This window comes from Melanerpes formicivorus, unplaced genomic scaffold (assembly GCF_026170545.1).
Source record: "Melanerpes formicivorus ecotype bairdi unplaced genomic scaffold, bMelFor1.0.p_v2 SCAF_14, whole genome shotgun sequence".
In the NCBI taxonomy this organism is placed as follows: Eukaryota; Metazoa; Chordata; class Aves; order Piciformes; family Picidae; genus Melanerpes; species Melanerpes formicivorus.
In genome coordinates this window covers 4,276,635-4,299,296 of record NW_027142366.1, presented here as the reverse complement: position 1 = coordinate 4,299,296, position 22,662 = coordinate 4,276,635, and the positions used below count along the sequence as shown (strand labels likewise).

Sequence of the window (22,662 nt, the reverse complement as noted above, 5' to 3'; positions counted from 1 at the left end):
TCAAAGATCTATTATCAAACCAAAGCATTTAAAGAGAAATAGCAACCCTTCTTCTCTTACTAATAAACCCAATTTTAACTATGTCCTACTTAACACCTCCTCTGAAAGCAGGAAGTGAGATGCTATTTCTGCTGGCCTCAATAAGTGGACTCTGCTGAACCCCAGGGAGCACATAGGCTGAGTTTAAAGCCTGGGAAGGATTGCTCAGGCAGCAGCCTCTTTCCTCATTGTTCCCAAAGCCTAACGAGGAGCCAAGAGGAAGCAATCATGAAAAGAAATAAATAATCCCTCCATACACTCCCCAGATCTTCTATTCCAGGCCAAATTTGTACAATGAAGGTGCATTCTTCTTGCTGTAAACATTTCTGTCTGCCCCCTCTTCTGCCTCTGTGACCATATGGGGACCTGAAATCAGGCATCCTCGTGGGAATGAATCATGGAGCATCCACACTGACTTCCTACAGAGAGACTTCAAACACGAAATCAGTGGTAAAAAGGCCTTGCATATGGGCACAGCTTGGGATGGAATACATTTTCCTTAGACAGAAGACAGATTTGGACCAGCTACAGCCTAGATCTGTATGCTGACAGCCTCTTCTCAAGAGTCTTTAACTCCAGCCTTAGTTCTGAATGAACCCATAGCATTAGGAGATGCTCAGGATGCACAGGGAAGCATGAACCTTATTTGCAAATAAATGGTTCATTTTCATTCCCCTCCAGATCTTCTGCCCAGTGTTTTCATTTCCACTCCATAGCTGCTCTCTTTTTCTCTCTCTTATCTTCCCCTCCAGCATCAGCTTGTGACAGCAGATTGCAGTCACTAATCAAAGAAGGGCTGGGCTCTGTTGTTTGTTTCTCCAAGTCTGTGGCACTACAGCAACACAAGCCAAACACTTGTTCTCATTAATGTTGCTCCCCAAGCTTGCCAATAGCACCTGGACCTTGCCAGGACACAGCAGAGAGACCATTTTGCTGGTCCAACACATTTCCAGAAGGAGCACAAACATTGCCTTAGGGACACTAATGCCTCCACTCCATCCCCTACCAGAAGGTCCCTTCTGCTCTCTGCTTCTCTTCTACCACCTCCTGCTGAGGGAAGGATGCTGTCCTTCACTGTGCTGATCCAAGCTGCTTCATTTGGATTTCTCAAGTGCACCACACTCACATCACTACTCCCCCCTGCCTCCATGAGGTTCATCCATGGGGCTCCTTGTGGAAGGGTGACAGATAGGGCACCTTGGAGCGCATCCTGGCACACAAATGAGGATGGTTTGGGTAGTGCCCAGGCCAGCAGCTGGCCAAAGGAAGGATCTTTGCACAGCACCAGCATAATACACTGCATTTGTATGGGATCAAAGGGAAAAGACAAGGAACATTTCATCTTCCATGGCCTCTGATGTATGCAGAGGGCCAAACCAACTGACTTCAGTGAGGAAGCACAAAGCTCCTATTATCTTGTCATACGTGGTCCCTCAGACCCTCCTGCTCAAGGTGAAATCCTGCTTTAATTCCTCATCTCCTGCTTCAGACCTTCTACCTGCCAAAACCACACCACCAGATCTTCAGCTTGCAAAGGGGGCAAACCTGTCCCCAGACAGGTGCACACTTCATTCTCCCAGTAATTCCCTGTATAGCAGCTCCTAATCTCCACTGCAAACCAGTCAGTCCTGTTGTTCCTCTTACTTTCCATCACCATTAGTACATAGCAGGTCTCACCCTTTAGTTTTCCTGCCTGTTCCTCCCAGCAAGTTTTGCAGCCATCTCATTTTCACAGGAGCAGCAACACAAGACTAGATGATTTTCTTATCTCTGTGTGTGTGCATTCCTTAATTCTCCCTCTTGAGCACAGCACAGTCCAAAAGTGAGGCAGCCCCTTGTCCAGCTGTGTCTGCAACTGCTTTAGGACCAACAGCAAAGCAGCTGCTAGTAACTGTGCAGGGCTGCCCAGACATTGGTCAGGTTGTGGTTGACCAGCAGAGAGAAAACAAGATCTGAACCCCCACTGCTCTCTTTAGACTTCTACCAGCAACCAAACTTCAAGAAAGTTTGCTCATGTGCTTTTACACTTTGCTTGGTGTCCTGGCCATCTTCAAAACTGCCTCAGAGCTACAAGGATGCAAGGAAGGCTGGAAAAGAAACTGGGAGTCAGAGAGGAAATGACTTGTCCCAGTCACCCCACAGGTCAGTGGCAGAAGCAAGAAGGTCCCAACAACCAGCAGAGTTCACTCTCCATCAGCTCAGGGTAGCTGCCTGGGAGTCACCTACCTCCAGCCAAGTGTCCAGCAGGCTCATAGCAGCCTGAGGTGGCAAACATGAAGAGACCTGACACAGGTTTGGACTGCCAGTCTCATACACCCCAACACCCCAAGCTTGGCTGTCAGGACAGGGCACAACACCCCCATCAGACAGGCTGGGTCTGAGCAGTCCTCTGGCCACCCTTGTACCTACTTATGTAGTGCTATATGATTTTCCTCAGCTAAACAACTGCAGGTGCTTCAGTTCCAGTCTTAGGCATTGGTTTGAAGTTTTTCTCCATTCCCCTTACCCCTGGGGTTGTGCAGCTCCATGAAGTTTCTTGCACTCACCTAGCCAAGGCACATGCCTCTGTACTTTATATCCTTCAGTGCCAAGGCAGTGGATCAGGGCCTCTCTAAGAAATACAACTCTGCATAAACAAGCAAGTTTAGAAGCAGAATGATGATTGCTGCTGCTCACTGCAGATAAAGGCCACTTGTGGTGAGCATCACGTCTCTGCTACGACCAGCCTTAATCACAGCTGAGCTGATGGGGAAACGCAGCCCTGCCAGTGCTCTTCCACTCCCTCCCTAGGCACACATCGCTGTCCCCCTGATTTACTGCACCTCTGCCCTCTCCACCTTCTGGCTGTCATCTCATCCGGTGTTTGACCATTGCCTCCTCCTCCCTTCCCCCCTTCCTGTTGTACTGATCTTCTCTTCAGCAAGCCAGTAGCCTCCTAAAAAGTCAGAGTGTGAATGTGTGCCTGTTGACCCAGCATTCACTTTGTCCCTGCTCTTCATCTCCACTAATAGATCTCCCAAATATTAAGTGTGAAGGCAAAATGTTTTTTAACAAGAGACAAAGCTTTTTTGGGAGGTTAGTTTAATATTTTTTTTAGCAGGCTGTATCAGGACAGCAATTTTCTTTTGGTCTGGTTTTAGCTCACAGCTTCCTCGGGGCAGGAGCCAACTCTTTGAGGCTTGTATTGTTCTGAATATGTTGATGCTGTACTACGAGGGACTCACAAACAGATAATTTAAGTTAATTAATACAAATAAACTCTTAATTACAAGCAGCAACCAATTAAAGCAGCACAGAGGGCATCTCCTGCGCTTGGGTTAGCAGCTGGAGTGGAAGATTATGCTATTGCAAGGCCTTAGGAGTCCTTCCCACCCTCCCCACATGCTGAATCTCAGGAAAGTTTCCCACAAAGAGGTTTCCTGAGCAGCTGCACTGACATCAGAAGCTGCTGCTTCGCCTCTCAACCTGATTATGACAGCAGCAAATTAGGGCAATTTTTCACCAGTGATGCTGTTGGTGCTGTAAGAGCAATGCAGGTCCCAAGGACAGCAGACTGCAGCACACGGTAATGGTCTTGTTCTGGTGCTTGCTTACCCTACAGCACGGCACACGGTCACTCCTCCACTTCTCTGGGCACCTGGGCTCCAGCAAGACATTTCTGCAAGGCCTTTGGGTGTGCAGACAGCATTTGGGCTGCCAGGACCACTCCAGCTCCTGAGGATGTAAATTGTATTTTCCCCCCTAATTTCAGTTTATGTTACTTAGGGACACACTTGGGTCCCAGCCAGGCTATTCCTTTTTCATCCCATTTAGGGATGGCAGAAATAAAGGATCAAAGCACTGAATGGATCAAAACATGAAAGGCAGAATAAATGAAGCCATGAAGAAGTGGGAACAGAGATTCACTCCTCTAATATAATTAACCTTTCCAAGAACAGATAATATTCCCAAATTAAAGGACACCGTGGGACACAGAAACACATCCAGGTCATGTGGGAGAGATGTACTGAGAGGAGCATCAAGGCAAATGCAAACACGGCTCCCATGGAGGAGATGGCATCAGTCACCAGCATAACCACATAACGAGTGCTCTGCTCTCCAGACACCCACTCCTTCACTCATTTCTTATTAAGAGCAAAGATTAAAGGGCTTCCAGTCCTTGTAGCACTGTCATGTTGCTCAGCCTCAGGCTCTTTTGGGAACACACATCCCAAAACGAGCTCTGACTTTGCTCTAGCTCCTCTCTCCCAGGCTCCAGCAAGCCAGGGTGAAGGGGAAGTGCCGCTGCCAAGAACAGGGATAGCTTCTCCCTGGGCCAGTCCCGGGCTTCTCCTCCTGCCCCGAGCACCCCAGTACCCTTTCTACCCTCCCCATTTTGCAGGGGGAGTCAACCCAAGTGGGGTATCCCTCTCCCCCTGCTCCTGTGCTGCTCTCCTCCTCCTGCCCCTGGGGCTGCCACTGCAACCCCTCACAACCTGGAGCTGACCCCCGCATCTGCCATTCTGCCCTCAAACTGTGCCCCCCGCCCCGGATCTGCCACCTTGTCTCTCCTGTCCCCGGAGCTGCCTCCCCTGCGCCGGGAGTTTCCCTTCCCGGGCGGCCCCGACTCGAGGGCGCCTCCTGGCGGTTGCCCCGGGCACTGCGGGAGGCGGCTCTCGGCGGCGGCTCGGCGAATCCCGCGGGCTCCTGGCGGAGGGGCCGAGCCCCCCCTTTTGCTCCCCCTTTTTTTTCTTCTTCTTCCTCCTCCTCCTCCTGCTCCTCCTGCCGCGGCCGCCGCCGCCGCCACCACTGCCGGGCTCCGCTCCGCCTCACCAGCCCCGAGCCGGGTGCCCCGGCCCTGCCGCACCTTGCAGGCTTCTGTCGCCTCTACCCGGCAGGCGGTGAGTCCGGTCCCCCTCTGGGCAGCTGGGGATGGGCACGGGTGGGCACCGGCTATCCTTCGTCGCGGGGAGGGCACAGCCCGGTGCGGCGGGAGCTGGAGGGAGGAGGGGGGGCACAGGGTGCGGAGCGAGCGGGCTCCGGGCATCTCCCCGGGTGATGGTGACCATGCCCAGGGCGTCCTCCCCCCCTGATGCCGGGTCCTGCTCGGGACATCCCCTCAGCCGGGGTGCAGGGGACCGCGCTTGGGGCTCCCTTCGCAGAGACTGAGGGTTTCGTTTCTGCCGGGGACATCCTCCATCGGGGCTAGGTGGTCCGGCCCGGGGAATCCTCCGCAGGGTCTAGGGGTCTTGCCTGAGCATTATCCCCACGGGGCGCTGAGGGTCCTACCCGGGGTATCCCTCACCATGGCTGGGGGTCTTGTTCCAGGGCACTCTGCTGGAGTGCCAGCGCCGTCCTTGGTGCACCCTCCTGGGGTTCGGGGTGCCAGGGGCTGAGCTCGGGGCATCCTGCCCAGCGGCGTGGAGAGGCCAGGCTTGATGCATCGTCACCGGGTGCTGGGGCACTTGGTCCTTTCCCACAAGCCCTCCCGTACAATCCCCGCCCCAGGAATTGGCTTCAGCTGCCCCTTTTCCGAATCACCAGGGCCAGGCAGGGCTCAGGTGTCCCAGGATCAGGACCTGCTTCTGCAGTGTTTCCAGAACATGTAAATCTCCGGGCTGGCAGAGCTGTCTGGTGCTTGGCGTACAGCTGGCTACTAAGAAATCTTGGGTTTGTTGTTTGTTGTTGTGTGTGTCCCTCAAGCCATACTGGTTTTCTGGCTCCTTGTCTGTGGTACTTCTGTGGAGCTCTCTCCTCCTCCTTGGCTGCAAAACGCACATAAAAATCCCCTACCTGGTAGCACCACTTAACAAGCACTTGATTTCTGGGGAGGAGGCACAGCATTACAGTGCATTTACACTGCATGATGAGCCACTTTTATAATGCCTGGGCTCGAGGGAGTATCTAACCACAGCCATACCTGTTTGGGCATCCATCTGTATGGAAAGCACAGCCTCTTCCCTGGCTAACACCAGGGGTGTCTCACATAAACCATTTAGTCTGTCTAGACAAGTATGATGAAGAACAAAGTACCTTGAGCTGTGAATGATCAGACCTCGGGCATCTCTGCAGCATTAGGTTTGTTGTAGAGCACTGATAGGTGCTGCTTAGTGCTTCTGGGTCTTTGGGTAGCAAACACACAGGAAGCAGCCAGTAGATTGTAGAGGTTTGTTTCATGCAAGAGCAAAGGAAGAAGAATGCAGCCAGCCCTTCATCACACGTGTGTTTGGGAGAAGCATCACAGAGGGTTTAGCCAGGCTAAAATGAACAGAGAAAGCACTGATAATGATGAATAAATGGGTGGTGAGGGGGAAGCAAGGAGAAAAGCAGGCACCTTCAGCTCACTTTCTGGAGGGCTGCACACAGAAGTTCATGAATGTTCATCTGGCACTTAGAGAGGCTGAAATAAAAGGCACTTAAAAAAAAAAGAGGTAGCATTATGTATGGGCATAGAATAAATAAAATCCTTAGAACAGAAGACTGAAACCAGGGATAATGTATGCCCTTAATACTTATTCAAATGAAGAGCAGTGTGTTGAAGAGAGCAGGCTTTAATGTAAACCAGAATCAAGGGGAGAGTAGATATGTCCATGTTCCTAAATAACTTGAACACGTAAATAAGGACAGATGGAAGCATCTCTAATGACTTGCAGCCATCTAGTCTCCAATCCTGCAAACCTTTCTGTGTGTGAGTTGTCCACCTGACTTGTCCAACAGTCCAAGTAAATTAATGGGGATGATTTATGTGAGGACAGACTTCCCAGGACTGAGCCTGCTGGCAAGAACCTATCAATCACAGCTCCAAAATGACAGGTAGATTCTCCTCCCAGAAACTGCATCCGTGGATCCCTGAAGGTTTACACAGTACCAGAAATGACTCTGTTTTTGGAGAGAGACCACACAAAGCATGTGTTTCTGAGTCACAAACATGTTCTAGAGCCATTACACATAAATATTGCTGGGATCTGGCAGTATGTGAGGCCAGGAGGTTTTATCTAACACTATGGTCTGGAAGACATAAAGATCTGGTTCAGTGTTTTGGGACCATTTGATGTAAAGTGAGTGGAAGATGTTACAGTCCATTGTGGGTACAAACCTGGGGATGATCAGGTCCAGAGGGTATTTTCTCTGTGAGCAGAAGAGACGGATTCTGAGAAGCGCTGAGCATCTTGAAATTCCCCCACAGCCCCTGGGAGTTGCCCCACTTCAGGTCTGAACCTGACCATACAGATTGAGTCTGACCCCAGCAGCTGAACTTACTCAGTAAGCAAAGCCTGGCTCTGTGCAAAGGGCTGAGTTCAGGTGCTCAAGGAAGGAGCTGGACTAATGAGAATGTTGTTTGGACAAGAGATAAGTGCTCCCACACCTTAGTGTCCTCTCTCCCTCCTTCCCATCATGCTGGATTTTTTTTAACCTGCAGAGAGTTCAGCTTCCCAGTCAAGAAAAATCTTCTTCTATACATGTCAACAAATAAATTGAGCAAATGGTTTTCAGGCTGTCATCTGAGTGAGACTGGGGAGGAGGGACCCATCTGAGAGCAGCAGTAGCAGCAGACACCAAGTACAAATCTCAGGAAAAGAGCTATTAAGCAACTAGGGCATGTGTTGATAATTAGTTAGTGCTTGTTATGTTTGCTCTGGGCTTTTCATTTCTGTTGCCTGGCTATGAATTCTCTGCACTACCGCTGCTTGTTTACAGTACAGCATCCAACTTAAGCAATTAATCAGGTTTAAGAGACTCCACTAATGTCCCTCTGACATCCAAAGAGGCGGGTTAAGTGGGCTTGCCTCTGAATACTTCACAAGAGCTGAGAGGGGAAGGAGATAGAATGAATCTCCTTCTGTGCATCTGCAGCCTGCAGAGGCTGCAGAGTTAGAAATGACTCCCAAGCTGACTTGTAAAATAAACAACTTTAGAATGATCAGCTTCAAAACAAAACAAAGGGGAAAACACCCAACCAAACAACCCCCCACCCCCAGCCTGTGATATTAGGACCAGATTCCATAATCAGTTATGTACTGAGTGCCCTTCTCTGGACCTGTGCAACACATCTTCTGCAGACAAGACCATTCCTATCTTGTCAGAACATCCTGAGTGGACTTGCACTGTATGATATTGTCTTGGCTTTTGAGAACTACACTGCCAGCCCTGGGCATAATCTATCCAAGAAAGCAATGTCAATAGAACAGAGGGTAAATGGCACAAGTGTGAATTTCAAAAAGAATAATTCATAGGTAATTTTCAATTACAGAGAATAATTTATAGGTGCCTGATTTGCAAAGAGAATAATTTATGAGTCACCTGAACTGCAGATATAGCACATTACAAGTTACTCTATGAGAGGGAATGTGCTGACTGCTCAGCTGTCACGTGCTGAGACTGGATTCTGGGAGCATTTCTCGTGAAGACACTCACCATGGAATGTAATCCATCAAATTCCATAGTAAAAAGATCTATTTAATATGCCCAGTGTGATCTAATACCTCCATATGTTATCAAAAGGCAGACATACGGACTGTGCTGTCCTTGCAGCTCCTGCCTTACATCATGGCCCACAGGCAGGGTGGCCACAACTAGGTTCCTGCAATATAGTCATTAGGAAAGGCTGTTCCCAACAGCAGACAAGGAGCCAAGTGCCAAAACCTTTGGGTTATTGATTCATAGAATTGTGTTGGTTGGAAAAGACCTCCAAGATCATAGAGTCCAGGCACTGACCTAACACCATCATGGCCATTAAACCATGTCCCAGCTATGCTGCATCCCCACTGCACTGCATGGATGTGATGATGAATAACATGAAAGACGTGAATAACAGATAACCATAACCTGGGTTAGGATTCCCAGCACAGGCTGGCTCCTTTTCTACCCTGTTAGAATGGAATAGAACAGAATTAACCAGGTTGGAAAAGACCTTTGAGATCATCGAGTCCAACCTATCATCCAACACTATCTAATCAACCAAACCATGGCACCAAGTGCCTCATCCAGTCTCTTCCTAAACACCTCCAGTGTTGGTGACTCCACCACCTCCCTGGGCAGCACATTCCAATTAGGGAATCCAATGTTAAGGATCCTGCAGGTGCCAGGGGAGCACAGGTTCATGTCTCACGCCCATGTCCCATGGGCATTGCTCCTTTGTGAGAGCCTGTATGAGTGCTCCTTGGTTTGGCAAAATTGCATCAGCAAATGGCTTCAAGATGGAATGACAAAATGTAGCCTGGCAAAAGGATGCTTTTTTCCTAATGATGAAAGTAGAAAATGTCCCATCAGTGAACATGGTGTCTCCATTTGCAGGTGGTCTTACATTTAGGGTTTGGCTTAAGGCATTTCCTCCAGCACAACCTCTAGTTACTGGCCTTTGAAATTAAAGAAAGCTACTTTCTCCTCCTCAGGGATGGGATAGGATAGGATAGGATAGGATAGGATAGGATAGGATAGGATAGGATAGGATAGGATAGGGTTGGATTTGCTGGTCAAGTCCTACACTTGCCATTAAACAAGGAGCCACATTAGCTGTATTTGTTTTCTTTAAAGGCATGCCATCTCCTTCCTATGTACCTGAAGAGCAGAAGAAAGCAGAAGTGCTTCCCCTTCTTCCTCACCACCCTGGCATCTTAAAAACTAAGGGGGAGGAGAAATACCCAGTCTAAAGTGCCATTCCCTTTGAAGCACTCCATCAGGGAGTGATACAAGGCACCCTCCACACAAGAGCTTAAAAACTACAAAGCCCTTTTGCACTACTTCAGTTAGTGAAACATTGTATCCACACCTTAGGTGAAGCTCAAATAACATCCAGTGCAGTTAATCATAGAATCACAGAATCAATGTGGCAAACCAGCTTCCTCTTTAAACTGCTGAAGCTGTCCATAAACATTTTCTGAAGCATTAATTTTCCCCAGTGATGTGCTTTACAAAAAGCTTGCTGAAGAGAAGTGATTGTGTTGGATTTCAGAGTGTAACGGGTTGCTGCTCTTGTGTTGGAAGCAAACCCAAAGCCTCCAGGAGAAGGAGGCTCCAGACTGTGTGATGCAAGTGAATTCCTGTGCTTGAGCTTTCAGACCACTGCAGTGTAATCATGGAAGTCCTTGGGCATGGTGGACATTCACAAAACACCCATGGTTGTAGCTGGGAATGTCTGGAGCTGGGTGAATGTCCCCTTTTAGGAAGCCTTGGGAAACAATGCGTATCCCACAGCTTTGGGTGCAAACTATATTCCAGGAGAGAGCCTGGGGGAACACATGCTACGAGACTGTGCACTCATTGTATCTGCTGCTACATACATCCCATTTAGAAAAGAAAAATCCATTCATTTTCTAACCAGCTTCTCCTCCCCCAGACCCACACTCCACTTACTGCCAGGAAGCGCTGATGAAAGTGGCCTCAGAAACCTTCTTTGACGAGATCCCTCTCGACCTGCACCAAGTCCAAAGTCTCTCCTTGATTTCCCTGCGAGCAACAGGCAGGCAGCAGCTCACAGCATCATGCCCTCAGTCATTTTACCATTGCTAATAGTTTCTGAGTGTACATTCTGCTTATGACTGAAAAGCTGATGCTTGTGTTTGATGTTTGTGCAGAACAAGTGAAATCTTGCCCTTAGGAAAAGGCCTAGCCCAAGGCAAAACTCCTGATGACCTGGTGGGGTCAGACTCTCACTTCATCCTCCCAGCTCTGAAGTTGGGAGTGTAGAGATTTGGGTGAGGAAGTGGAGGACAACCTCACATGAACTCTTGTTGCTACCTACAAAAATCAGCAGAAGCACTTTGAACGTGGGTGGGTTTTTTTTTCTGTTAAGGTAGCTAAGAAGTGGCTGAGAAAGCATCACAGGTTTTATTTTGAAACTTTTATTGGCTCAGGGCCTTTGTACCTCTTCAGATCCCACCGTGCTGCCTGCTCTCAGCCTTTAATGACAGCAAAAAACAAAGCCTGCAAAAAGAAAACTGCTTACCCGCTGCCTCCCCTGGGCTGTACACCTTTAAGCACCAAAAAAAAAACCCAAAAGAGATCACACAAACTGAGTCTTTTTAAGGACTGCTTATACACACACACACACATCTTCCCAAGGGTTAGATGGAAAGGAATTCAGTGCTCATTTTAATGGGCTGCTACTTCTCTCTTACAGTGCAAGCTGCCAGAGCCTTCCCTGCGCACCAGAGGAAGGGCTCTGGCTCACTCACGTTGGGGCTGTTTTGCAATGCTGAATTTTCTTGTCCTCAGGGGCCACTGAATGTCACTTACTCAACAGATCTAGGCTGCAGACCTACTTAAAAGCTAGGCTTAACCTGTTCCTCCCCAAAATATTTCACCACTTCTTTTTTTTTCTTTCTCCCTGTGGTTGAATGATGCTGGTGAGGAACAGAAGCACAGGATCAATACGGTTGGAAAAGACCTGAGAGATCATCAAGTCCAACCTGTCACCCAGCACCTCATGACTACTAAGCCATGGCACCAAGTGCCATGTCCAATCCCCTCTTGAATACCTCCAGGGATGGTGACTCCACCACCTCCCTGGGCAGCACATTCCAATGGCTAACAACTCTCTCCTCACCTCCAGCCTAAATTACCCCTGGCACAGCTTGAGACTGTGTCCTCTTGTTCTGCTGCTGGTTGCCTGGGAGAAGAGACCAACCCCCACCTGTCTACAACCTCCTCTTAGGTAGTTGTAGAGTGCAAGAAGGTCTCCCCCGAACCTCCTCTTCTCCAGGCTAAACAACCCCAGCTCCCTCAACCTCTCCTCATAGGGCTTGTGCTCCAGACCTCTCCCCAGCCTCCTTGCCCTTCTCTGCACACAGAGATACTGGTGATGGTGAACAGCTGATATATTTGCTCATCTATCCAGAAAGCTGGTGGGTTTCTTTTTAGTTAGTATTAACTGACCTAGTAGAATCACAGATCTGTTGAGGTTGAGAGAGAGCTCTGAGACCAGCAAGTCCAACCAGCCACCTCACAATCCCACCAGAAGACAACACTTACTCCAAGACACCCTGTGTTTCTGTGCATACCTGTACTTTTCATGCTGCTCTACACAGATGAACTTACCTGTGGGAGGCACCTGCAGCACTGCTCCAAAATGCTCTAGTTCTATTTGGCATGATCTCCTCAGTAAAAATGAGTGCCTCTGGAGAAATCCAGACATGGGTTAGCTGGAGGGGTTGTACTTCATTTCCTCTTTTTCTTCCCTTTCCCCAAAATGTCTACTGGAATCTCCATGAGAACATAAACTGCAGTGGGAAGTAAGTGCTTTGGCTTCTGTAGCTTTGGATAATGCTGCCCTCAGAAAGGACCCAGAAAAGATCTCTCTGGGATGCTCTGAATTAATTTCTCTCTGCTGCAGGCTTTCATTTGCTCTTTATTTACCACTTTTCATCATTGCCAGCATTCTTGGTGCTAGCATGGTGTGACATGAAGTTATTCATCAAGTGACATGATGGCAATGGGCCCACCCATATCTTGCTGGAGAGGCAGCACCAGCAAATACGAGTCTAATCCACCAGGGCCCACCTGTGGATCAGGCTGGGGAAACCTTCCTATGTCTTGCAGCCTGACAAGGGCACCATGAACTGGCAGATGTCCCAGATCAGTACCCAAGAGTGAGGATTAAAAGCTGTTAAGAGGAAATAGTTGACAGTGAGGAGCTGTTTTCACTAGTGTCAGGTAACTGACAAGGTTTGCTTTCTGATAGATGGATAAATAAACACCAAGATCTACCTCTTCTTTCTTGGACCTGTGCCTCTGAGAGCTCTAAGGAGCATTGTTTAGCCCAAGCATAAAGGAACACCATCCTTGGACATTACATGAGGGCCAGTGCACCCAGCTGCACAGCACACAGAGGTACTTCTTGACAACAGAGCACCAGAAAACCTACAACAAACCCAACTGATCTGATATCCTCCAGACACCTGGTAACTATAATGGGGCTATGCATTCGTGAGCACCATCTGCTGGTACACTGCCCAGAGAACAGAGGTGTACACAAATGGGAAGATTCAGCTTGGATGTTAGGAAGAAGCAGTTCCCCATGAGGGTGGTGAGACACTGGCACAGGTTGCCCAGGGAGGTGGTGGAAGCCTCATCCCTGGAGGTTTTTAAGGCCAGGCTGGATGTGGCTCTGAGCAACCTGAGCTAGTGTGAGGTGTCCCTGCCCATGGCAGGGGAGTTGGAACTAGATGATCCTTGAGGTCCCTTCCAACCCTAACAATTCTATGAGTCTATGATTCTATGTGGAGCATCCTATAACAACTACTCTCACGTAAATGCACAGGGGCTCTTGGCCAGCACCATATACAGCATTTGGAAGCTCCCAATCAAACCTTACAGCTGGGATCTTGGTGCAAACTGCTCTGGGAGCAAAGTGTGAGGTTTCCAGGTCCCTCCTGAGGCCACGTGCTGACGGCTGTGTCCCTTCCTGCAGGCAGCGCCGCAGCCGGGGGTCTCTCCGCGATGCTGCAGTGCAAACACGCTCAGGAATTCAGCTTTGGGCCCCGGGCTCTGAAGGATGCACTGATCTCCACCGACCCAGCCCTGCAGGAGCTCTATGCCAAGGCTTTCTCCAGGGCAGAGAAGCTGTTCCTCTCCGAAGCCTACAACCCACAGAGAACGCTCTTCTGCACGCTGCTCATCCGGACGGCTTTCGACTGGCTCCTCAGCCACCCCGATGCCCCCGAGGACTTTGAGACCTTCTATCACGCCATGCTCAGGAGGAAGCAGAACTTCTACCGCAAGCACATTTACCTGCAGCCTATAGGTAATGTGGGCATCTTCACTGAGCAACCTGCAAAGATGCGGGAGGGAGGTGGGTGGTGCTAAATGCTATTAACATCCTCTCCTGAGGACCAACGTGCAAAATGCAGTTGGCAGAGCGTAGATAAGTGTAGCATCAAAGGCTCTGGCCTGCCCCCAGCCCAGAGTCACAAACCATGGTGACCACCATCAGTAGACCTGCCCTGTACATGGTGTGTGTGCTCCTGGGTGAAGCTTGCTATGAACATATGGAGGCATACATCCATGTGTATACAAATGTAAAACTGTGCTGACTCAAACAGCATTTCTGGAGCTCCATTCCTGATGGCACATTAAACCCAGCCACCTATTCCCATATTCTTCATCTTTCTGCACAGCTTAAACAAGAGTCAACCCTCCTAGCACATCTGCTCTGCTAATAAGGGATTGTACTAATGCCTTGAACCACCTCTCAGAAAGAACTCCCTCTTTGCCCTTATGTCTGTATAACCATTTGGAGATGTCCACCTTCCCGAGTAAGCAATTACCTTCAGAATGAGCCAGCCTGCCTCTGTTGCTGTGGCCAAGCCCATAAGCCCTCTTCAGACCCTACAGGCTCTAAAGAACTGATAATAGAGCTTCTCTTCTTAGACTTAATTGAAGGTCCTGCTGGGCTCTCGCTGCTGGATTCCCTCCAGAGCTGTGTTGAGTCTTTCTTCCTGGGTCTCCGTGTGAAGTGCCTTCCCTCCATCCCCATCTCCTCCATTCACTGCTGCTACCGCCACAGCCAGGACTCGGACAGGGTGCAGCTTCACGCAGGTGAGGACCTGGGAGCAGGGAACCCAGAGAGACATCAGCTTGGCACAGGGCATAAGCCTTCCCTTGGGAAATGCCTGAAATAGCCCTGCATTGCCTGAGCAGGGAGGGGATGAGGAAGGGAGTGAAAAGGGAGAAATCCTGTTCCCATGGAAAACCCAGAACTTTGAGGGTGGAAACAGGAATGAAAAACAAAGTGACTTTCATCATATTTTCCTCTGCTGTTTGTATTTTTCAGTGCTATTATGTTTAGGTCTAGCTCTGCAAAGTGATGGGATCAGCTCTGTGGCCAGGCACTGCTGATCTGGGGTAGCCTGAGTTCTCCCACCTCCTGTCCAGAGCCAAAGTCAATTACTGGCCTGGGTGGTGCAGGCAGGGAACTTCCTAGTCTTTCATCTTAGGAAATTTGGGTTCAAGTGTCACACAGCTCCCCAAGGAAATGGGTTTGTCATCTGCCAAGCTCCTGCTGCACAAACACCTGTCTGGAATGTGCTGCTTGCAGGTGCCATGGGCAGCACAAGCTCAGCACAACCCCAACACTGCAGTGCAGCAGCTGCTCCAGCTCAGGTCAGAGCTGTCTGCAGGGAAACTCTTCTGCTTCCAGGTGCTTATTTCCATGGGTTAGCAATGAATTCTGCCCTTAGCTCTGCTTGAGTTTAACTCTGTGCTCAGCACCACTTCCAACATTAGGTCTGTTCATACTCATATTTGAGGGTATGGGCTACACAGACAAGGCTTTCCATCCAGCAGCTCTGCTTATCTGTGGCTTGGGTTACACTCTCCTGCCAGTAAGCAGCAGAAATTCTGCCTCATGCACACTTTCCTGAGAGGCTGCATTTTATTGAACAGCTCTCTTGTATTTGTCCAGATGGGATCTTGAATTTCCTGAAGAACAACAAGCCCATGGATGCCCTGTGTGTCCTTGGCCTTACTCTGCTGGACCTTTACCCATGTGAGACCTGGAGCTTCACATTCAGCAAATTCCTGCCAGGACAAGGTGGGATTGATGTCCTGTGATCTCCTAGAACAGCTTTCTTCTCATGCTGCCTGAGGTGAGAGACAGCCATAAGAGAGCCGATGCCTAACTTGTCCACACCTCTCCTTACAGAAGTGGGGGTCTGCAGCTTTGCCAGATTTTCTGGGGATTTCCCCCACGCTGGTTGCAGCAGCTTGAATCCACTCACACAGAAGGAACAGTTATGTGAAGTCAGCAAGGAAAGCAGAGACCGGACATTGCTGTTCAGCGCCCAAGAGATGGTCCAGTGCTGCAAGGTAGGACCAGCAATGTCCCACATCCTCTATTTCCTACCCTGTAGGGTTAAACATTTCAGACCTTGGGCATAAGTGGCCTCAAGTTGCACAAAAGGATGTTTAGGTTGGATGTAAGGAAAGATTTCTTCACTGAAAGGGATGTAAAGCATTGGAATAGGCTGCCTGTGGGGGTGGTTGAGTCACTGCTCCTGAAGGTACTTAAAAAGACAGAAAGATGTGGTGCTGAGGGACATGGTTTAGTGGTGACTTGGCAGTGCTGGGTCAACAGTTGAACTTGAGGACCTTGAAGGTCTCTTCCAACCAAAATGATTCTGTGATTCATATCTTAGTGCAGTGAGGCAGGCATAAATTTGCTCCCAGAAGACATAGTCACAGCAAAGTCCACACAGTTAATGCAGACAGAAGGAGCTTGTAGCTTAGTGCACTGTGCAGACACTTCTTACTCCCCTTGCCCCTGGGGGAAACTATAGCAGCAGTTGTATAGTGGGGCTACAGGACTTGCTTTATGTCATAGAGCAACATGGAGACAAAATCCCTGCCCAGCTCCTCACTGGCTCCTGCTTGGGCAATCTGAGTGTTTCACTTGTCCTGCAATGCACAGGCAGTTGGACCTGTTAGCTGATAAACTATCTGGAGGCTAATCAGAGCATCCAGTGGAGTTGTGTTAACTAATGGCTGGCTGGGAATGGGTGACTGTGTCTTCCTCAGACACTGGTATCCATAAGGGGAGAGGACCACTTGCCAGACCTGGTTACATGGATGGATGAGTGGATGGAGGAGGAAAATACCTCAGACAGGTTTGAACATCTGTTTACATGTAGATGTCCTCAAACACCATTAATCTCCAACAAATCCTCTTCAGAAGTGCTCTCCTCACTCATCTCAGCATCTCCCCTGCGCCAGCTCTGCTTCTTGTGCTTCTCCCAAAGCTGGCCCACATGGAGCAGCCATACCAACACCTTTGATGCCATTTCCCTCTGCCTCCTCCTGTTTTCGCTCAGGGTTTTCTTGGCTGCGGTCTCTTCCTGCAATATCAAATGCTAGGTGGCAGTGGGAGGAGGAGGGGAATCCTCCATCCTTGCCACAATTGCCAATTCCCAAAGCAGTCATGCTTGGCCAGCTGACTCCAGCTTAGTTTTCACTTTGGCACCAGAGTGAAGAGCTTTGGAAGGACCCAGATCTGTTGTTGCCAATAGCTTCTTCCAGATTTCTCACGCGGACTGTGCTGCTCTTTTCAGACCCCTATGGGAGTGGATTTTTCCCCTGAAAAACCTCACCACGCTGTCCTTGGGGAAGAGAGTGACAGCAGCACTGCCCTATGACTCTGAACGTGCTGTCTGCAGTTTCTTCCCACAGCTCCTTCTGAAAACTGCAGCACTTCTCCTCCTCCTCCATACCAACAGAGATGTTGGGGTACCTGGGAAGAAGGGAGGCACACTCCCCTTTCCCCTTGCAAAAGCCAGGGCTGAGCATCAAATTGGTTAGACTGCCAGGGAGCAGAGAAGGAAGAGGTGGGGCAGTGGAAGCAGGAATGACCCTTACACTGGTGTGGTTTTTGCTTCCCTGAAAGGTGACCTGTCATGAGATCTGCCACCTGATGGGGCTGGGGACCTGCCGCTGGCTGCAGTGCATCATGCAGGGGGCGCTGAGCCTGGACGAAGCCCTGCTGCGGCCCCTGGAGCCCTGCCCCATCTGCCTGCGGAAGCTGCAGCACGTGGTGGGCTTCAAACTCATCGAGCGCTACCGGGTGAGAGACACATCCACCACCCTTCCTGGGGCAAGGGGACAGGGCAGGGAGCAGAGCAGCTCTCCCCAAACCACAGCATGAAACGTGCTGTAGCAGTGTGTTAAGCCCAGATACTCTCAGTGCAAGGTGCACCGGAAAGCTGACACCTAAACGAGGAGGGGTTGCAAGCATGGTCTGTGACTAAGGCAGCACTTCACTCAAACTTGAGGGCTTTTGGGTATTCATGAACAACAGTACAACAGACTGACCCTGTTTTGCTAGTCCTAAAAGAGAGGTGGGAGGGGCAGGCAGATTGCAGGCCAGCGAGGCAGTGAGCACAGCAATTCCCACATCTGTGCCCTCTTCATATCTGCCACCACAACTTTCTGCTCCTCTGGGGCTGCTGCTGCTACAGAGATAGACATCAAGTGTGTACTTTGCTGCAGTCCCATTGTTTAAAGATATGAGAAAGTATCCCAAATTATTATCCTCTAATAAGTGGAGGGTCCCAGGGTCATCTTTTGTCTTTTCTCTCCCACCCAGAAAACTGCTAACCCCCCATCCAGACAACATCAGGAACTGTGCAACCTAGCTCTAGAAAGGGTTTTCTGCGTCTGCTGTCTGAAAAGCAGGATTTAGTAGCCAGCTGGCTAGTAGAATAGAAGTAACATCATCATTTGCACTCAGCACCCTCTCTTCCACTGGTTGCAATTCCTGTCTGACACACAGCAAGTTCAGAGAGAGGATTTTCCATGGCTGCCTGGTGTGAAGTCTGTGGGTTATATTTGTAACGAGATATGTGCAGAACGAGAAGGGAGATGCCTCTAGACTCATTCAGTGTGGAATCAGCCACACGGCAAGGGATGTGGGAGACAAAAAAACCCCAACACATTAGTGTGGTTTTCCTGCCTGTCTGTGCATCTGCAGTGCTGTCAGACCCAGCGCTGACTCTGTGGCTGCTTGGTCTCTGCTTCTGTCTGAGAAATGCCTCAAATGCTGAGACTAGCAGAGGAGAAAAGGCTCTGGTTTATTTAAGCATCCAGCCTGGCAGCAGCCAGCTCTTGCTTTCTAGAAAAGAACTCTCACCTGCACTCAGCTTTTCTAGAAGCATTTTTTGCCATTACACCTGCAGTAAATTCTGTAGTTGGCTCAGCAGTCCCCAGTGACAAGGGACACAAGCCTGAAGAGAGGATACATGTGCCAAATGTCACACCTGCTTCCTTGCCAAGGAAGAGCTCAGCTAGACAGAGTACATGCTGGTGTAAGAGAGTTGTGACAATCTCTGTAAGAGGCTTTGCTACAGCATTGAGAGGAAATATAAATGCCAACGATGAATTAAATACTTACAGGCCGTGACAGAAGAGAGCACAAAGCATTAGGAGACAATATCAGACAGCAAAGTTAGTTGCTGAGTGTGTTTGGAGAGGTTGTGGCTGGCCAAGTACTGTCTCCAAGTCACATTTCCTTCTGGAAAAGGAGGAGGGATCCCCACCTGCCACATACCAGCCCCAGACACTCATAATGAACACAGGAAATGCCAGACCCAAAGCTGCTCCTCGCCAGGAGCAGGTAATGCTGCAGGAGTCTGCAGCGAGACACAGTTAGGGGCAGAAGAGCATGTGGGACAGGAAGCCAGTCCTCATGCAGGAGGAAGAACCCTGCAATTTATTTATCAGAGCTGCATTCAGTAACACTTCATTTTTTCATCACAGCTGCTTGTTCCAGCATGAGTCATCTCGAAAGCTGAAAGCAAATCAATTCTCCTGGTGTTTCCCCACCGCAACCAACGTTTCCACCTGCTGCTTCTGCAGCATCTCAGGCTGCTCTGCATGTAGTGCTTTAGTCAGTTTGTGGTGGCCAGACTGCAGAAGAAAACAGTGTTCAAGCTGCTCTTAGTGGTTGGGTCAGCTGCATCCTCATTGCAGTGGTAAAAACAGCACCTACTCTTGGGTGCAGCACAGCTGGCTCTGCTGCTGGGGATGGCAGCAGCACCATGGCAGAGGTGCTTGAAAAATTTCCAGTGCTAAACCTGGAGTCCCTGGAGGTGTCAGACAGCAGGTTTCATTCCCATTGACTGGCTTGCAGTGGGTACACACTTCAAATGCTCCTGCCTGCAGGCAAACCAAAACCATGAAGACATTATTCCTTTCTAGCTAAACATGAGAACAAAGAGAGGCTGCAGCCCTACAGACCCTTCTCAAATTTGAATCAAGAAGCTACCCAGAGGGTGAAAGGCAGGAAAGATTTTGTGGGTTTGGTATCAATCTTGAGTCAATCATCCCCTCCTTTTGCATTAAATGATCTAGTCAGACTGCTTGGACATCCTCATCCTGCAGCTTTTTCTCTTGGGAATGGTGTGAAGGAGCAGTTGTGATTCCTTCCCAGCTTCACTGCTCTTGGGAATTCTAAGAGAGACAGGATCATGGGCTGGTTGCAGCTTTCAAACAAGCTTTGCTGTCCCTTGCCCTTGTCTGGCTCCTCTTGCAGCTTCTGGTGCCTTCTTTGTTTTGAAAACCCAGAGGGAAGGAAGGGCTGTTGGAGGTGGGATGAGGCAGGAGAAAAGTTGTCCCTTTACATTTTTTCTTGCCCCAGAGGGAGGGGGCAGGGTGGATTAACTTAGCTGAAAGAGTCCATTTTATTCTTGTATGAAATACTTCCCTGAGGCTTCATGCACAGACTGAAATGAGAAATGGGGCTGATTTCTCCCACCCACTCAATTTGAGCTCTTTATCCTTTCTGTCGCTTGCCTGAAGAGAGCAATAGAGGAGGGAAGGGGGAGGGAGCAGCAGGACACTGCAGGAGTCTGGAGCTCCACAAATCTCCTGCCCATTTCTCAAACCCCACAGCTCACACCGAGCTGAGCACCTACAGACCCAGCATCTGGGGTTAACACTCTGTCACCCTTGTGTTTCCTAAAGCAGGACTCTGCAAAGGTACCAGCTGGGAGCTGCAGAAAGTAAAGATGAAGAATCAGCTTATGAGGGTGTGAAAAAGCCAAACACACACTCCCCACCCCACCTCCCCCAACACATGCCAACAAGGCAGACAAGGAGATCACCTTTTTCCAGTGGTGACTGGAGTACTGCACTTCATTCCCTGAGGAATGTGCCAGAAGCAACCTGCTGTATGCCCCATTGCAGCAGTTCATATTTAAAAAAGGAAATTGCCTCAGACATTTTCCTTTCATTAATCCCTTCCTGGAGCCTGGCCTTCCCACTCCAGCATCTCAGCTCAAGAAGGGAAGAGCTATTCTGAGGAATAAAATGCACTTTACCTCAGGAGTTAGTGACATGAAACAGGATTCTTCTCCACTATCTCAGGAGATTTTGTAATGACACAGCTTCCTCTGGAGAGGCAGTGGTTTGGCTAGAGACCACATCTGCTCAGCAGGGATTTGGTGCTGTTGTCTCCTACCATCTTCAATAACAGGGCAGATAAAGTCCACATCTGGCTGGAAGCAGCTCTGCCAGACACTGACTCCAGGAAAACATGAGAGAGAAAGCTCTTGTCTTCATAGGGTAGCTAGGAGTTGTCTCAACCCACCTCTAGTAGAGAGAGCATAGCATCTGAAGCTGAGCCACCCAACAGAACCAGGCTTACCTGACAAACAGGCTTCTCTTGACATGGAAAGGTGTAGCTGTTTTCTCTCATTCTTTAAAATGAAAGCTTTTTTTCCCTTTCATTACAGAAGCTCTATGCTTGGACACAGACTGTATTGTCCACATGGCCAAGGCAAGAGTCAGCAGACCTGTCTGCCTCGGAGGACATCCTTCCATTCAGCTCAGACTCCGGGATGTGCTGTGAGAATGACTCTGAGGCTGTGACCTCCTTGTCCGAGCCGCTGACGCCAGACACGTGCAGCCAGGCCCTGTCCATCAGCCAGGAGCTGGAGCAGGATGAACATTCGTGTTCTCTGGCCGAGGCACAGAGCCAGCCCCAGCTGGCTGTGCCCACCAAGCCCACAGACACCATTAAAGATTACGAACTGTGGCTGGAGACCTGCATTGCCGCCCTGGAGAGGAACGTCTCCGAGGAGGAACTGGCCCAAGTAGACAAGACTGTGGATGCCCTGGCGAAGTGGGAGATGTTCACAGGACAGCTGCCTGTTATGAGGAAGGACCTACCCTTTGCTAAGGACAACGCTGGGCTAAGGAAAGTTCTGGGGGACAAATTTTCCTCCTTGAGGAGGAAACTGAGTTCCAGAAAACTGTCCAAAGGGGAATCGTCCCCACAGCGCTGGCGGTGGGAGGAAAACTAGGCTGGGTCTGCCTTGGGTTGGGCCAGCTTGCTTTGGTTACCTTAGTGCCCTGCCTCTGAGCTTTGCCACCACAAGCTGTTGCTGTCAGAGAGAAACAGCAACTCCTCACAGGAATAAAAAGTGTTTCTTTTTTGTCTGGGATTGCTAACAGTTTTGATGTGATCATTCTTCTCTCAGGGCTTTTCCTGTGCTGGTCTAAATGACAGCACCGCTCCGAACCCCCCTCAAGTCTTTTGTAGGCACTTGTATTTTCTTGCTGTATTTCATCTGGTCTGAAGTCAGTCAGGAAGAGGTCCATGCTAAACACTGAACATGTTCACACAGAAGCTTGGGCCATCTGAACAAACAGATGCAAATGAAACCAGGGCAGCTCTCCCATACACAGAGCTCTCCTCTGCTCAGCACTCCACTCTGCAGCACAGTTTCTATTTCTTCCTCTCCTCCCATACCAAATGTTCATCTCTGTTCTGGTCACTGCCCCATCAGCTGGAGCTTGCACAGGAGCACAGCAGAGACTGATACACTCATGCTCTGAGTAGGAGGGAGAGATGGAGGACAGGCACAGTCAGCAAGTAAAGCAGCAAGATCCCTGGCAGCTCATCTGCCACAAAGGGCAGTGTTAGTGTGACTGTCTTGGCGGACACTCAAGGGGATCTCCAGAGCTGCTTCACTTCAAACAAAGCCAGGCTTGGAGCCCTGAGCTGTAACTACTCACATCCTCTGTGGATTGGCACAGGATAGAAAACCTTTGAGAACATTCACACACTCAATGATTATTAACTTAGAAGGGGGAACCATGCATGCATTCCTCTTTATCTGCCTTGAGAAATCAATGCCTTGGCCCTTTCCTTCTTCT

General features: G+C 49.5%; 1 protein-coding gene across 1 annotated transcript; it reads left to right on the top strand.

Annotated features, from left to right (window-relative positions):
* Positions 1-4,404: 4,404 nt before the first annotated feature.
* On the top strand, positions 4,405-22,080 carry AMZ1 (archaelysin family metallopeptidase 1). Its single transcript, XM_068146650.1, has 7 exons — positions 4,405-4,919; positions 13,427-13,759; positions 14,386-14,553; positions 15,419-15,547; positions 15,659-15,822; positions 17,393-17,569; positions 21,237-22,080. Exons 2-7 carry the CDS (start codon positions 13,456-13,458, stop codon positions 21,804-21,806), a joined length of 1,512 nt encoding a protein of 503 aa, XP_068002751.1. The 5' UTR covers positions 4,405-4,919; positions 13,427-13,455; the 3' UTR covers positions 21,807-22,080.
* The last annotated feature ends 582 nt before the right edge of the window (positions 22,081-22,662 follow it).

Excerpts from the sequence above, each read along its gene's own strand:
- AMZ1 (XM_068146650.1), top strand. The coding sequence starts at position 13,456 with ATGCTGCAGTGCAAACACGCTCAGGAATTCAGCTTTGGGCCCCGGGCT. Across the intron at positions 15,548-15,658 it reads CAAATTCCTGCCAGGACAAG|AAGTGGGGGTCTGCAGCTTT; the intron begins GTGGGATTGATG and ends CTCTCCTTACAG. Across the intron at positions 15,823-17,392 it reads AGATGGTCCAGTGCTGCAAG|GTGACCTGTCATGAGATCTG; the intron begins GTAGGACCAGCA and ends CTTCCCTGAAAG.